This window comes from Molothrus aeneus, chromosome 4, assembly GCF_037042795.1.
Source record: "Molothrus aeneus isolate 106 chromosome 4, BPBGC_Maene_1.0, whole genome shotgun sequence".
NCBI lineage: Eukaryota > Metazoa > Chordata > Aves > Passeriformes > Icteridae > Molothrus > Molothrus aeneus.
The window spans coordinates 67,002,992-67,015,701 of NC_089649.1; the positions used below are offsets into that span (position 1 = coordinate 67,002,992).

Genomic DNA, 12,710 nt, shown 5'->3' on the forward strand with positions numbered 1-12,710 from the left:
CACTAGAGAGTATCCTGGCTGAGTAAAGTTTATATGAAACAAGTGGGTTACTGACAGCACCATGGATCATGGGAACCTAACAGGGAGCTGAGAGCTTGTAAAGAGAAGCAAGAACTTGTAAAAAGTAATACAATATAACAGAGCTTTGGAGAGCCACTAATTACCACTTGAGCACGCTGGCTTTTCCTTTTAGTTTTAATGGTGCTGGTTTCACATGGATCCTTTGCAGTGTTGTAGGGAGGATTTGAGAGTAGCTCTGAGTCTCTGCAGCCTTCCCCATGTGACAGACTATTGGTTACAAATTCAACATGCAGCTGCTTTTTGCAAGTTAAATAAGGCAAGGCTTACTCCGTTTTGGTAAAGTACATTTGTTCCACCCAAATGTGCAAAATATTTCAAGTCTGTTGGTGACACTGGAACATAATTTTTTTAGAGATGACACATGAAATTTCAAGTCCAAGAAATGCAACACTTTGTAATTTCTAGAACTGGATTAAATACAGCACTTTCTAGTGATGATTTTTGTTTTTAAGATGAAGAGTTTGTCATATTCATCTTGTAATTTATAGGGGTTTTTTTGTCTCTGCACTAAAGTATTTTGGCATTTCATGTACTGTGTTATGTTTCTGTGCTCTGGATTTGATCCATGAGTGTCTGGGATCAGCCTCTCATAGTCAAATCTAGAAGTGTCTTGAGATGCTCCAAGAAGAGAAGGCCTTGCTGTTTAGTTCTTAGCATGTTATGATTTATGTTTTTGTAAAAGTAAGCAAGATGCTCAGAGTTCTTCCCCAAGTAATGAGATGTGTGTGTCACAGTGGTGACTTTGTGATGTTCAGCATGATGGTTAAAATAGTGTGGTACTGAAAGAAAGAGGAAAAAAAATGTAGATGGGGAAAACATTTAGAAGGACTTGAACCTTGGATAATCAGTACTCAGGATTTGTTGAATTCTTGGAAAAAGAAGTGTCTCCTACTACTGTGTCATCTGTTCCCTGAGAGCCTTGGTGACCTGGCATGTTGTGAAAGCAGAGTAGTCATTTTGAGCATGAAGAACAGCAGAAAGACCTGTCCAGGCTGCTGTGATGGGAAAAGCTGTCAGCTCATGGAATAGGGAATGGAAAAGACTTGAACAGTGAGCTCTAGCTTCAGCTGGGAAGAAGTCTGAAGGCACAGAAATCAGGCAGGTGAGCTCCATAATAGTTTGGTAACAGAAGGAACCCAATTCATGTCCCCTGTTTCAGCTTTTGCCTCGGATCCTCTCTTCCCAGAGGGCACAGTTGCAGTGTGATGGAAGCAGGAGTGGCTGTTGGAGGAGCACAGCTGACTCTGCTCATTTTCTGTCAGGTTTTTCCATTGCCTTTCCTTGCAAGAAATCATCAAAGAGCATGGTCTGTCTGCCACATACTCAGGCTGGTCTGGAATTTCTGCCTTGCCTGCTATCTCACTCACAAGTTTGGTCTTCTTGTAATAAAATTGTTCTTGAATTTGTTAAAAATTATGTTCATTATGGAAAATGATGGAGAAAAATCACATATTCTCTCTGATTTTCTCAATGCTTCCATCCCCTTTGTTAAATCATCAGTGAATTACTTCTATGCACAGTTATTTTTTTTCTAAAGATCATTTCATTGTCTGGAATTGTTGATATTTATGCTGGATATCAGTTTCCAGGGTTATATTTTACTCATTGAAAGACTTGTCAGACTTCCTTGTCTGCATTTAATGTATGTAATGACTGAGAATATAATTTATGCAAATAATTCCAAAATACAGAAACTTTCACTGTTTTTTTAAAATCTAAATGGCATTATTAACATTCACCAGTGCTGGATGTTTCTAACTTCAGATTTTCTCCTATCATTTTATGCCTTTTTGGCATATTTCTATCACATGTCCAGTAGCAAAAAGCAGTAACATAATTAAATTATCAAATTATGTGACAAAACACACTTGCAGGGTATTACATTTTTAGCAGTGGATTTCCTTGCTAACTAGCCCATAATCCTAGGAGAGGCTCAGTCACTAAAAAGAAATTCTAAGAGATTTGTCACTTGCATTTGCTTGTTCCATATCCCATGTGATGGGTAAATAACTGCCTGTGGAAATGGCTAGTGTCAGCATTAAGCTATAGCTAGGAAATATTTTCCCTTTTATTGAACACATTCCCAAGCTTTCCAGTACTTTTCTGTCTCCTCCTAGTGCCAAGCCATAACCTAGATGGACCCAAAAAATGTGTCATAATGGGTCCACACCAGTGCTCTTAGAGTCCAAATGCCAGTCTAGACTGGCTGAGTTAATAAAATATGCATGGTTATGAAATGAAAATCTGCTTCCCAAAGTGAATCACTGATACTAAAACACAGATGTCTGAGCCAGTTCAGCTGTGCTTTAACCCCTGCTGGATGAAGTCCTTCAAGCAGTGGCAGATCTGTATCCCCAAAATACACCCACCATGGGCCTTTTCCAGTCTGGGAGAGGCTCTGGCTGTCACAGAGCCTTGGGGGTGTGTCCTTGCAACTTCTGAGCTTCAGTTTCTGCTTATCTGGCAGCTGCACAGATGATGGTTTCTCCTGCAGCACAGGCATCCTGAACAACCCTTGGGAGGGGTGGGGGAAAATGAGTGATACAGCACAGAATAGGGGACATGGCTTGGTGGAGATAGCCAGGATATCATAACTTGACCTTGAGGCTTGAAGCAACAAGTGCTGCAACTGAATTTGAAGAAATTTCCACATCACTGAGGTTGGGAGATCCTTGAACAATTTTATTTCAGCGTCTAATGGGAGCAGAAATAACCTAAGGGCATTTTAGGTGGGCTTTCTGATCCTAAGAGGGACTGTTTCTTGTGTAGGATACCTCAGGCTTGGTCCATGCCAGCTGTAATGGTACTGGAAAAGCAAACCCAAAAACTGTGTTGGGTTTTTATTAGCCCTGTGTAACAGCTCAAGGTAACACATTCTGGTGAGTGCAGTCTTTCTGATTGGGAGCTGCTGGATGTAATCTCCAAAGGACTTGTTTGCACCATTAAAATCAAGGAGTTTTGTATGTGTGTGTAATCATTTTATAAGATCTGAGCCTACAGCTGGTCTTTGAATTATGTTGTAGTTGCATTCTTGAAGGATGTGTAATTTGTAATTTTTTTGCAGTTCTTACTAGTAAATGCAAATTCTGCTCAAAGGAATCTGGTCTTTATCTGAGTTAGAGCTGAAGTTCTCAGTCCAGAAACAATGTTGAAATAACATAAATAATTTTGTGAAGTATTGAGTAATAAGTGCTTTTCTTTCATTTTTTATGGAGTTTGATTTTATTTTCTTTTAATTTTTTTCTTTATGTATTTTTAAACACTGTGCAGATCCTGGGTTCCAGCAATTGTAATCTTCTGTGGGCAAGACTCTGATTTGCTGCAATGGTTTTTTTAAAAATTATGTATGTTGATTATTTTTACTGACCTTGCATTACACTAGGAAATGCTCATATGAGCAGAAATAATTCAGATGACATAATCTGTGCATGTACCAGACTCAAAAGTCTGAACAAGAAATTTAGAGCCTCTGCAGAACTTCTGTGTGAAGTGTGTCATAGGAATCTCTTGAAGTCATTACAGCTGGCTTAGCTGCTGAAATGATTTGTGCATGTTTTGTGTCTTGTAGAACCATTAGGATATTAGCTAGAGCATTGAAGGTGCAAGCACAGGGAAGTATTTTGAAGAAGTAAAATCATGCAATTTGCAGATAAAGAGGAAAATACTTTCAGCTGTCTGAAAAATAAATTGATATCAGCTGTGTGGGGTGCAGTGTCACTGTTGGGTAGCAGAATTCAAAACTGCTGGGGCAGGTCTGGCTCCATTCTCCACAGCCCTTCTCTTCTCCCTCTCCTTATACACACCTCTTCCTTTTAAGTGCTGTTGTGTAGGTTGGATGCACTCTAACATAATTTAATTTGTCAGGGGCTTCTGACTGTCTTTTATTTTTGCTTTTTTGGTGCTCTCATAAGTTTGGAGGTTTTTTCTGCAGCATTTTTACTTTCATGCAATTTCTTATGTCTCAGAGGCTTTGGATTTTCCTGGATAATGTCAAGTTTGGCATCTCAATACCAATTTATGTGACATCCAGTTTTCTGTCAGTGAGAGTTTATTTGCAGTGTCAGTGAACTGAGGGGCAAACACTTTTGGTTTTGTGTGTGAAGTGACCAATTTCAGTCTCTGTTGTTGAAGGAGTTTGTGATCACTGAGTATTTTCTGTTCAGGTATATTCTGTTCATATTTTCTGTTCTGTTCTGTCCAGTGGTTTAATAGGGCAGTGAATGCCTGTATAGAGATACTGCTCTGTTGCTCCATTCAAAGCTGAATATCAGCTGCCTAAGCATAAAATACTCACTGTTTGTGGGGAGTGTTTGCTCTGTGTGTGCAGATGCAGTCCAGTGGCACTTGTACTGGGGTTGGTATTGCAGAGCATTTCCTGGGCATTGAGGAGAGCTTTCCCTCTTATTAAGAGCACAAGTACAGATCATGTAGTTCTTTTGAAGCTGATCCCATCATGCTAAAATGGAGACTTCAGATGAAAGAGACTTACCAAGAAATATTTAGAAAAGTAACCTGTAAAAAAACCCCTGAATCTGTATTTAATGCTTTTAGTGTCTTTTATACTTGAGAATATGTGTATGAGATCAAACTGAGATTCTGTGGAAGCAAAAAAAACCAACTTTTTTTTCTTCATTTTATTTCTAGGTACTAAATGAAGCAGTGGGTGCCCTGATGTATCACACTATAACTTTAACTCGTGAAGACCTGGAGAAATTTAAAGCGCTTCGAATAATTGTCCGAATTGGCAGTGGTTTTGATAATATTGACATCAAATCTGCTGGAGATTTAGGTATGGCTATTACAGACTTTATTTTGCATCTTATACTTGCCTCTAGAAATCTGATAGCATCTAAATCTTTGTATTAATGTTTTGTGTGTATTTTATACTAGCATCATATGTAAGCTGTATAATTTTCCCATCAGAGTATAAAACTCATTATGGAGATACTAGCATTAGTTAATTAAGTGATAATATTAACAGCTTTGTGGCAGGATGACAATCTGCCTGCTCAGTATAAACCCAAGGAGAAAGGCCATAATTTTTCATCTCTTTCTTTTTTACCCCAATTGTATATTTTAACTACTACTGCTGTAATCTAATTACAAAATATAATTCCATCACTGTGGCATACTACTTCTGTTTGAATAAAAAATGAGATCATTATCAACTGTCTGAGACTTATTTATGATGCATGAGACTTAGTACTAAACCAGTCCATAAAATAGAAATACCAGTTTTATAGGAGAATCGGTTTTTGCTTCTGAATAAATTCAGCTACTGGAACTATGAAGAGATGGTGCTTGATGTTTGACTGTAAGAAAAGCAACTATCTAATCTGTGCTTTTCTTACTTTAATTTTAAACTATCTCCTACCTGCAATCTAAAGGTCAGGTCCTACCACTTGGAGTAAAGATTTTGTTTCCCTTCCAAGATTGTGGAGACCAACGTGTTTCCCATTCTGCTCTGGAAAGATCTTGGAAACATTTATTTCAGTCTGGCAGTGCTTAGTCCTAGCAGTAGCCCCAGTGATGTAGTGAGGAGCTGTAATGCGGTCTGTTTATCAGCTAATGGTAAAAAAACAACTCACCTCTTGTTTTGGTGGCAGAGCCTTAACCACTCCTTGCTGAGTTTTATAAAGGTCAGGCTGCAAGTGTGCAAGGCTGTGTTTTGCCTGCTTTAACTGGTGCCACGGTCAGACATGTGTTGTGAGCCTCAGAAAACCTGTGTGTGTGGAGAGATTGGCCTGGGGTAAAATCCTAGATCAAAAGCCAAAATGTAGGTGCAGATCAAAGGCTTAGACCAGTCAGGAGCCCAGTTTGTGGAGAAAATCCCTGATAAGAGGAAGATCTTTGAAGGTTTGCTGGCTGTCTCTTCTGCAGGTCTCTATGCTGGATTGTAACCCAAGTTACAAACTATGTGCAGCTACATAATTCTTCAAGCTAGAGTACACAGCCGATCTGGGAAATTCTTGTTCATATGAAATGCTAAATGGCCACCTTCCTCATCATTCAGTTCCTGTCTTGTGATCAGACTGAGTTATAAAGTTGAGGGTCCAACCTGTTTGTGTATCATTTAATTTACAAAATATTATTGTCCACTCTGTCAAAAGCCAGTAAATGGTAGAGGGATTACAGTAAAATCTCTGATTGTAATATTAAGTTTGGGTGAAGTGGCTGGGATGAAACATTACTGAGACAAAGAGCCTTCCATTAGTTGAACTGGTGTAAGTAATACAAATCTTAAGGAGGTAATGTGAGAGTGATCTGCTCTTTATAAAAGGCTTTGATTTGCATTTGAAATGTAGATTTAGACCAGAGTCCAACATATTCCTGAAATTCTGTAGTAACTTTTTCAGTTATTTTTCACAGAGCTGGCACATTGGGTTGTTACCAGCTTTTCCTATTAAGCATTATTTTATATTAGCACTTTTAATCTTCTTACAAAGCATGAAAATATGTGTTTCCTGGATAAAACATGCTTTTTCTGCACTGTAGCTGGATGCCAGTGAAGTGGGAGCCCAGGTAATGTCTGTTAACTCCTGCAATTTTCAGCATTGAAACTGTGCAGAAAATCACTGAAAGCAGGAGGAAAGGGAAGGGAGCATTGATCAGTGGATATGAGATGAGAGTGTGCTGTCTTTTCCCATGTGAAATATCTCTTCATTTCCTTGCCTCTCTCTTGCTGCTTTTTGTGGTTTGCTATGTCTCTGCCTTTCAAAAATGAGTGCTTTTAGAGTTGAAGAAAAATTGAGAAAAATAAATTCCTGCTGTTCAGGAGAGAATTTATCTGACTTTTGTTCCCTCAGTTTCCTAAGGAAACCTATTAGGGAAGAAGGTATATTGCTCTTCTTCCCAAATACATAATATAATTCTTTAAGCTCCTTATAAAGCATAATTTTGTTGATGGCAGCTATTAGGAGACACATTTATTTAATTTACGTTGCCATCTAAAACCTGCATTGTTGCTCCATGAAAAAGACTTTTTTGTATAAACAAATGCAAGTGTTTAATATGAGGTACTTAAAGGGATGTTATTTTTCAGTTTTTCACCTCTCCCTCCCAGTCAAGCTTTTTTCCCCATTTTAAAAATGGTGAATTTCCTTCTACCATTGATGTTAGCAGGATGCTAAGATTAATATTCCAGCAAATTATGCTGGTATATCTTCTTGTAAGTCTTAAGGGCAGTGACTCAGCAGACAGGCTCATCTCTGCAGCAGAGGAAAGAAAAATAGTTCTCTAAGTTCCCTGTGCAGGTTTTCAGTGATGTAGAGAAAGCTGTAAAAAAGTACTGGGCAGCAGAATAAAGACATTTGAATGTAAAACATAGATAAATATAGTATGAGCTTATTATTTGTCATATTACTGTTGATGCTGGTTTTGAAGAGAATGTTTATTCTTCTTCTTTGCTTCCTGAGATACTCTGGTATTAGCTGAGGACTTACTGAATATCTAGTTATGTAAAATCCCAAACAGTAAAAACAGTTCTTGGGTGTTTTTAGGATACAAAACACTTTTTTTTCTTCTCCACCATGAAATTATACTGTGTGCTGTTTGTTGTCTCAGTCAGCAGAACTGAGACACAAACATTGGTGGGAGCTGGTGATTAGAGAGAGAACATGCAGTACATGGAAAGACTGAAGAGAGACAAGTCCAAAAGGACACAAAGTTTTTCAAGCATTTTGCTTAACTACTGTCTATTGAGTACTGGAAGGTAAAAAGCAGAATGGGATAAGTTGCATGTAATTACAATCACTTGTTGCTTCATCTGCTTTTTGAAGTAAAATAGGCTTATTGTGAGTCTTGAATCAATAATCCACCTTCCACAGTTTTCTGTGGCTGTAACAATTTAGGCTGCTTGATGTTATGTTAGTTTCAGCTGGTGACTTCTCAGCTGTTAGGAACATGGACTTATTTGGCATTACCTTTGCATGTCATGCAGAAGCAGATTTTGCATTTTCCTATTGATGATTAGATGGGTTCCCTTTAATGTGGGGGACCAGGAAAGGACTGGGATGTTGTTTGTTGTAATTCTAAAAACCCCTGTGCAACATATAACAGATTGTCCTTTCCTGTATCATGATTACCTATACTGAATTACTAACAGTCATCCTGTGAAGGCTCTGTAAGAGTTGCTGTCATTAGAAATTATTTTATCCTTTTTTAAACTTGCAGAGATAGCTTTTGGGAGGTTATTTGTCCAGTGGTGGAAAGCTAATTCTCACAATTAAACCTAAACTGTGATCATTGACCACACTGTTGAGAGCAAGGCAGGTTTCTCTGGGCTATTCAAAACACCAAGCTCAGTGGAAATGTAAAATGCTTACCATGTGACATCTTCAGTGCTTTCCTTCTGTGGTTCAGTGCCTTCGTTTGCAATAAATAAAAGCATGATAATTAGTAATAAAAAATCAGAGAAATAAGTTGGCACATAGTTGTCAGCTATTATGTCAGGTACTCTGCCTGTCATTACAGTCAGAAACTCAGTATTTGTGCAAGACATGTTGAAATAGGTGTGACTTTAAACCTCATGCTCCTGTATTGCTGTTCAATGGAAAAACTGAGCATTGTTGGCAACTGGCATCCTCTCCCCGCTGCCCGCAGGGATCGCCGTGTGTAACGTGCCAGCCGCCTCCGTGGAGGAAACCGCAGATTCCACCATGTGCCACATCCTGAACCTGTACAGGAGAACCACCTGGCTGCACCAGGCCCTGCGCGAGGGCACCAGGGTCCAGAGCGTGGAGCAGATCCGGGAGGTGGCCTCGGGAGCTGCCCGCATCCGAGGGGAGACCTTGGGCATTATTGGATTAGGTATGTTGTCCTCGTACGTGGTTTCATGCTCTTTGCTGCCCATTGCTTAAAAAAAAAGTGAAGATTGAAGCTGTAAAAATGGAACATTTGTTCACTCCATGTCAAGCATTTATTCCTGTAGATTATAGAACTCAAATGTTCTCCCTTTTCCTCAGAAAACTCATTTTAATGTTCTCTCAATTCTTTGAGTTTCTGTATGTTTTTTTTGTATGGGGATAGAATATAAGAAAATAAAGGTAGTCTAGAAAGTAATCTTACCCCTAAGGAGTTGGCAGCTGGGCCAATTATCAAAGATTAGGAGCAGGGCTCACTTTAACAGGCCACAGCTGTAAGCAATGAGAAGAAGAGTGCTATAAAAGAGTGGGGTGGCTGGGTGAGAAGGGAACTGGAGTCAGTTGGGTGCTTTGTGAAGAAGAAGGAGTCAGTGCTCTGGGGAGCTGCCCATGAGAAACACCAAGAAGGTGTGGAACTTTTGTGATAAGGAGACAACAGTATGGAACCCCTGCAATAAGATGACAACATGTTTCTGTTGCCATATTGCCTACTTGTAAGAGGAGACACTGTCACTTCCCTTTTCCAGGACAAGAATCCTCCTACTTCAGCCCTGTTACATGTATGTTTTATCCCTTATCCATTTTCATATCTGGTTTTGTTTGGACTTTATTCCTTTTTCAGTTTTTTACATAACTAAAAAGTCTTTGCTTCAGTAACACCCTGCAGAGCAGTTATTGTGTGCATTTGATTGAGCTGGATCTGAAATTGTATTTCAACTCTAATGAGAGGAGGAATATATGCAAGAAATTTTGAAATGTTTCCAGACCTAATAAAATCACCTACTTACCTCTCTGAGTGACCCTAAATGTTTTTCAGCATCCAACAGATGGACAGGCTTGCTAGAGATGAATTAATTACTGTCTGTTACAGAAGTAGAGAAGAAAAACAAGCAAGTCGGTTTCTATATAAAAATTATTCAGTCATGTGCTTGTCTCTACACAGATCTGATAGACTGTGGATGTAATTGCTGTGCTATTCATCCACAGGAATTAGTAATATGATTTTGACAACAAGGCATCATATTTAAATGACTGCTCCAGTGACACATTGCTGTCAAGTAACTCCAGCCTCAAACTCTTACTTTTGGAAACTGAAAACAGCCTGGTGTTACATAGTGCTCATTTAAATGAGCATGCAGTACACCAGAACCATCTTCACAACCAAAGAATTGCCTTTAAAATATGATTTTTAAGAAGTTAGTCATGAAGCTGCTTTCTCAAATCTATACTAATGTAATTATGCATCTCATTAAAACACACAATGATTATTGTGCTCACAGTCACAGCATCTGTACCTAAATCATAGATAGTTTCCTGCAGTGTTTCCAGAATGGAAATGCATACCTGGTTTTTGAAACTTTAGCTTTGGCTCACGTGCAATGTGCACGTTTGCTGGAGATATCTGTGCTGTTGTCATTCAGTTTGGTGTTTTTACTGAACAAATTCAGACTTGAGATTAAAAAGAAAAAGTCTTTCATCATTGACTTCCTTAAGTGAGTTTTGCTGGTTTTGTTCTCAATGATTGAAAAGTTTAGAGGATTAAATGGGTAATCAGTTTGCCAGTGTGTGTATAAAGCTTTACAAAATGCTAGGTTTTGGTTTTAGTTTTAAAAAGGAAGCCTTTTGTGTGCATGTTACACTAAAAAGGCTAGTAAAAGCTGATTTTTAAGGGCACTCCTCTGTTGTAGTTGTTGTTCCTATCTATTTCCTACCATAGAATATTCAAAGAATACTAAATTGTAAAGTCACTTTTGAAAACTTCCACTCTTCCTTCTTGTGCATGTGTGTGAATAGGCCCAACACTTTGAGTCAGACCTGTTCTAACAAACTCTTCTGAATCTATGTATTAATGAAGAGTAAAAATGTAGACTTAGAAGATGTACCAGAATTTCTCTGTGAGCATTTCAGGCACTTAGGCTGTGATGTGCACCCTTTTCTAGTACAGATCACTGCAAGAGGTTAGCTGTCCTGAGTTTCAGACTCAAACATGCCATACAACTAAAGACTTGTTGTCCTTAGGTTGTGTTTCTTCACTAGTGGCCTCTCCCCACATGTAGAGTTTGCCTCAGTTTATGATTTAGACGTGTCAGTGTCAGAAGTGATGATCCACCCAGATGCTATGAAGTGGATGTATTACACACAAAATAAACAGTTCTCATCATCTGTTGCTCAGCCCTTTCCTCTGTTTCTGTGTCGTGTCTCAGTTTCTGTTCTTTGTCCTCAATGTGTGTCTGAGATCATCTCCTCTCAACCACAACTGTGTTTCTCTGTTCTTGTCTTAAAACTCGTGGTCTCTTCAGCAGTGGGTTGATTAAATTTATCACTGCTGCTGCAACAGCTAACTGCAGACCTTCTTAACATCTGCTCCTGGGCTTTACTCTTTGCCAAAGAGAAACACCCTAGCTCTTGCCTATCTCTGTGCTAGGGAATGACTGTGTCTCTCCAAAGTTTCAGCTACTCACTTCCTTATCCACTCATCTAGCCAAGTTTCGTGACTCACTTGCCTTCTTTCCATCACCCACTCTCTTTCCCTCCTCTCATGCATATTCCTGCTTTGACACTTGGTCTGTCCTACTTAATCCTATTACTCTGTGTTCCTCCTTTAAAGTTAACCCCATCTCTCATCCTCTGCTTGTATTGAGCTTGAAGATAAGCAGAGACTCAACAGCATAATGCCTCCTTCATGTGCTTGTTGGAGCCTATCCATCATTGTTGTGTTGTTTGGTTAGCCCCTGAGCTCCTTAGGGCACAGCCTGTGCCTCTTTCTGTCTTTGTGAAGTGTCTGATTCTTTGAGCCTTACATAAATAATAATATCACATCATTTAACAGCTGTCTTTGTCACTTTTAATCTTTATTACTGTCCAGTCTCCTACATTTTAAGTGCTGCATCACAAGTGTGGATAATAAGTCCTGCATTTAAAAAAGACAAAAAAAGCTACCTTTTCACCTTGTATCTAGAAATATAGGGGTTTGGGGGTTTTTTTTAAGGAAGAATATTTATGAGCAGCAGCATGTAAGTACTTGGATGAATAGACATCTGGCCCTGGTTCTGCTCTAATGATAATTTTACAGCAGTGAAGTTGCACTCCCTTTCCCTTCCTTCTGAGTGAGAAATGCTGATGACTAATGACTAATGCATTTCCTCACCCAAGAAAGGTGAAATTCTTTTAAATAAATTTGTCTCCACATCACAGTGAATGTCATCACTCAATTTGTCTTTCCTCACCTGCTCTATTCTCCCAACAGTCCCACTGCCCTACCTAGATGCTTGGCCAAATTACTAACCTGTGTTATAAGTAAATAAGGCTTAAGAGTTGGGTGGTATTACTCTGCAATAAATGATCTACTCTTAGCAGTCCTACTGGCTCTCTTAATGTGCTCAGCAGGAAATGTAACAGAACAGCACTCTCCCCATTTCAGAGTTCTCCAAGAAGGAGGAAGAATTACCCATATTCTCCACTGCTGTTGCACAGGCAGGAAAGAGCTGCTAAGTGAAAGCACTTTTTCTTTCCATGGAAGTCTTCAGGCAGGTCATCATCATCATTTCCATGGTATCAAGGTCATTTTTTTTATAAAACTTTGCAATACCAGCACAGGATGAGTGTGCATTGCCCAAGGGCTGAGCAGGGTCCTTGACCTGCAGCTGCTGTAGTGTCACCTCAGATCAGGTCATTGGCAGGGTCAAGGCCAGACACACCTATAAATTGGGATGTTTGGGTTGAGGGGAGTTGGGAGACTTGTGGTGGAGTTGAATGGATGAGGCTATA

At 39.2% G+C, this 12,710-nt stretch overlaps 1 protein-coding gene across 5 annotated transcripts in view; it reads left to right on the forward strand.

Annotated features, from left to right (window-relative positions):
• The window catches only part of CTBP1 (C-terminal binding protein 1), a 234,128-nt gene that overhangs the window by 201,793 nt on the left and 19,625 nt on the right, over positions 1–12,710 (forward strand). For all 5 annotated transcript variants that reach the window (XM_066548746.1, XM_066548745.1, XM_066548749.1 and 2 more), the window contains 2 exons: positions 4,726–4,870; positions 8,683–8,889. In XM_066548746.1, the coding sequence (XP_066404843.1) occupies positions 4,726–4,870; positions 8,683–8,889 (352 nt within the window). The remainder of the gene's footprint in view (positions 1–4,725; positions 4,871–8,682; positions 8,890–12,710) is intronic.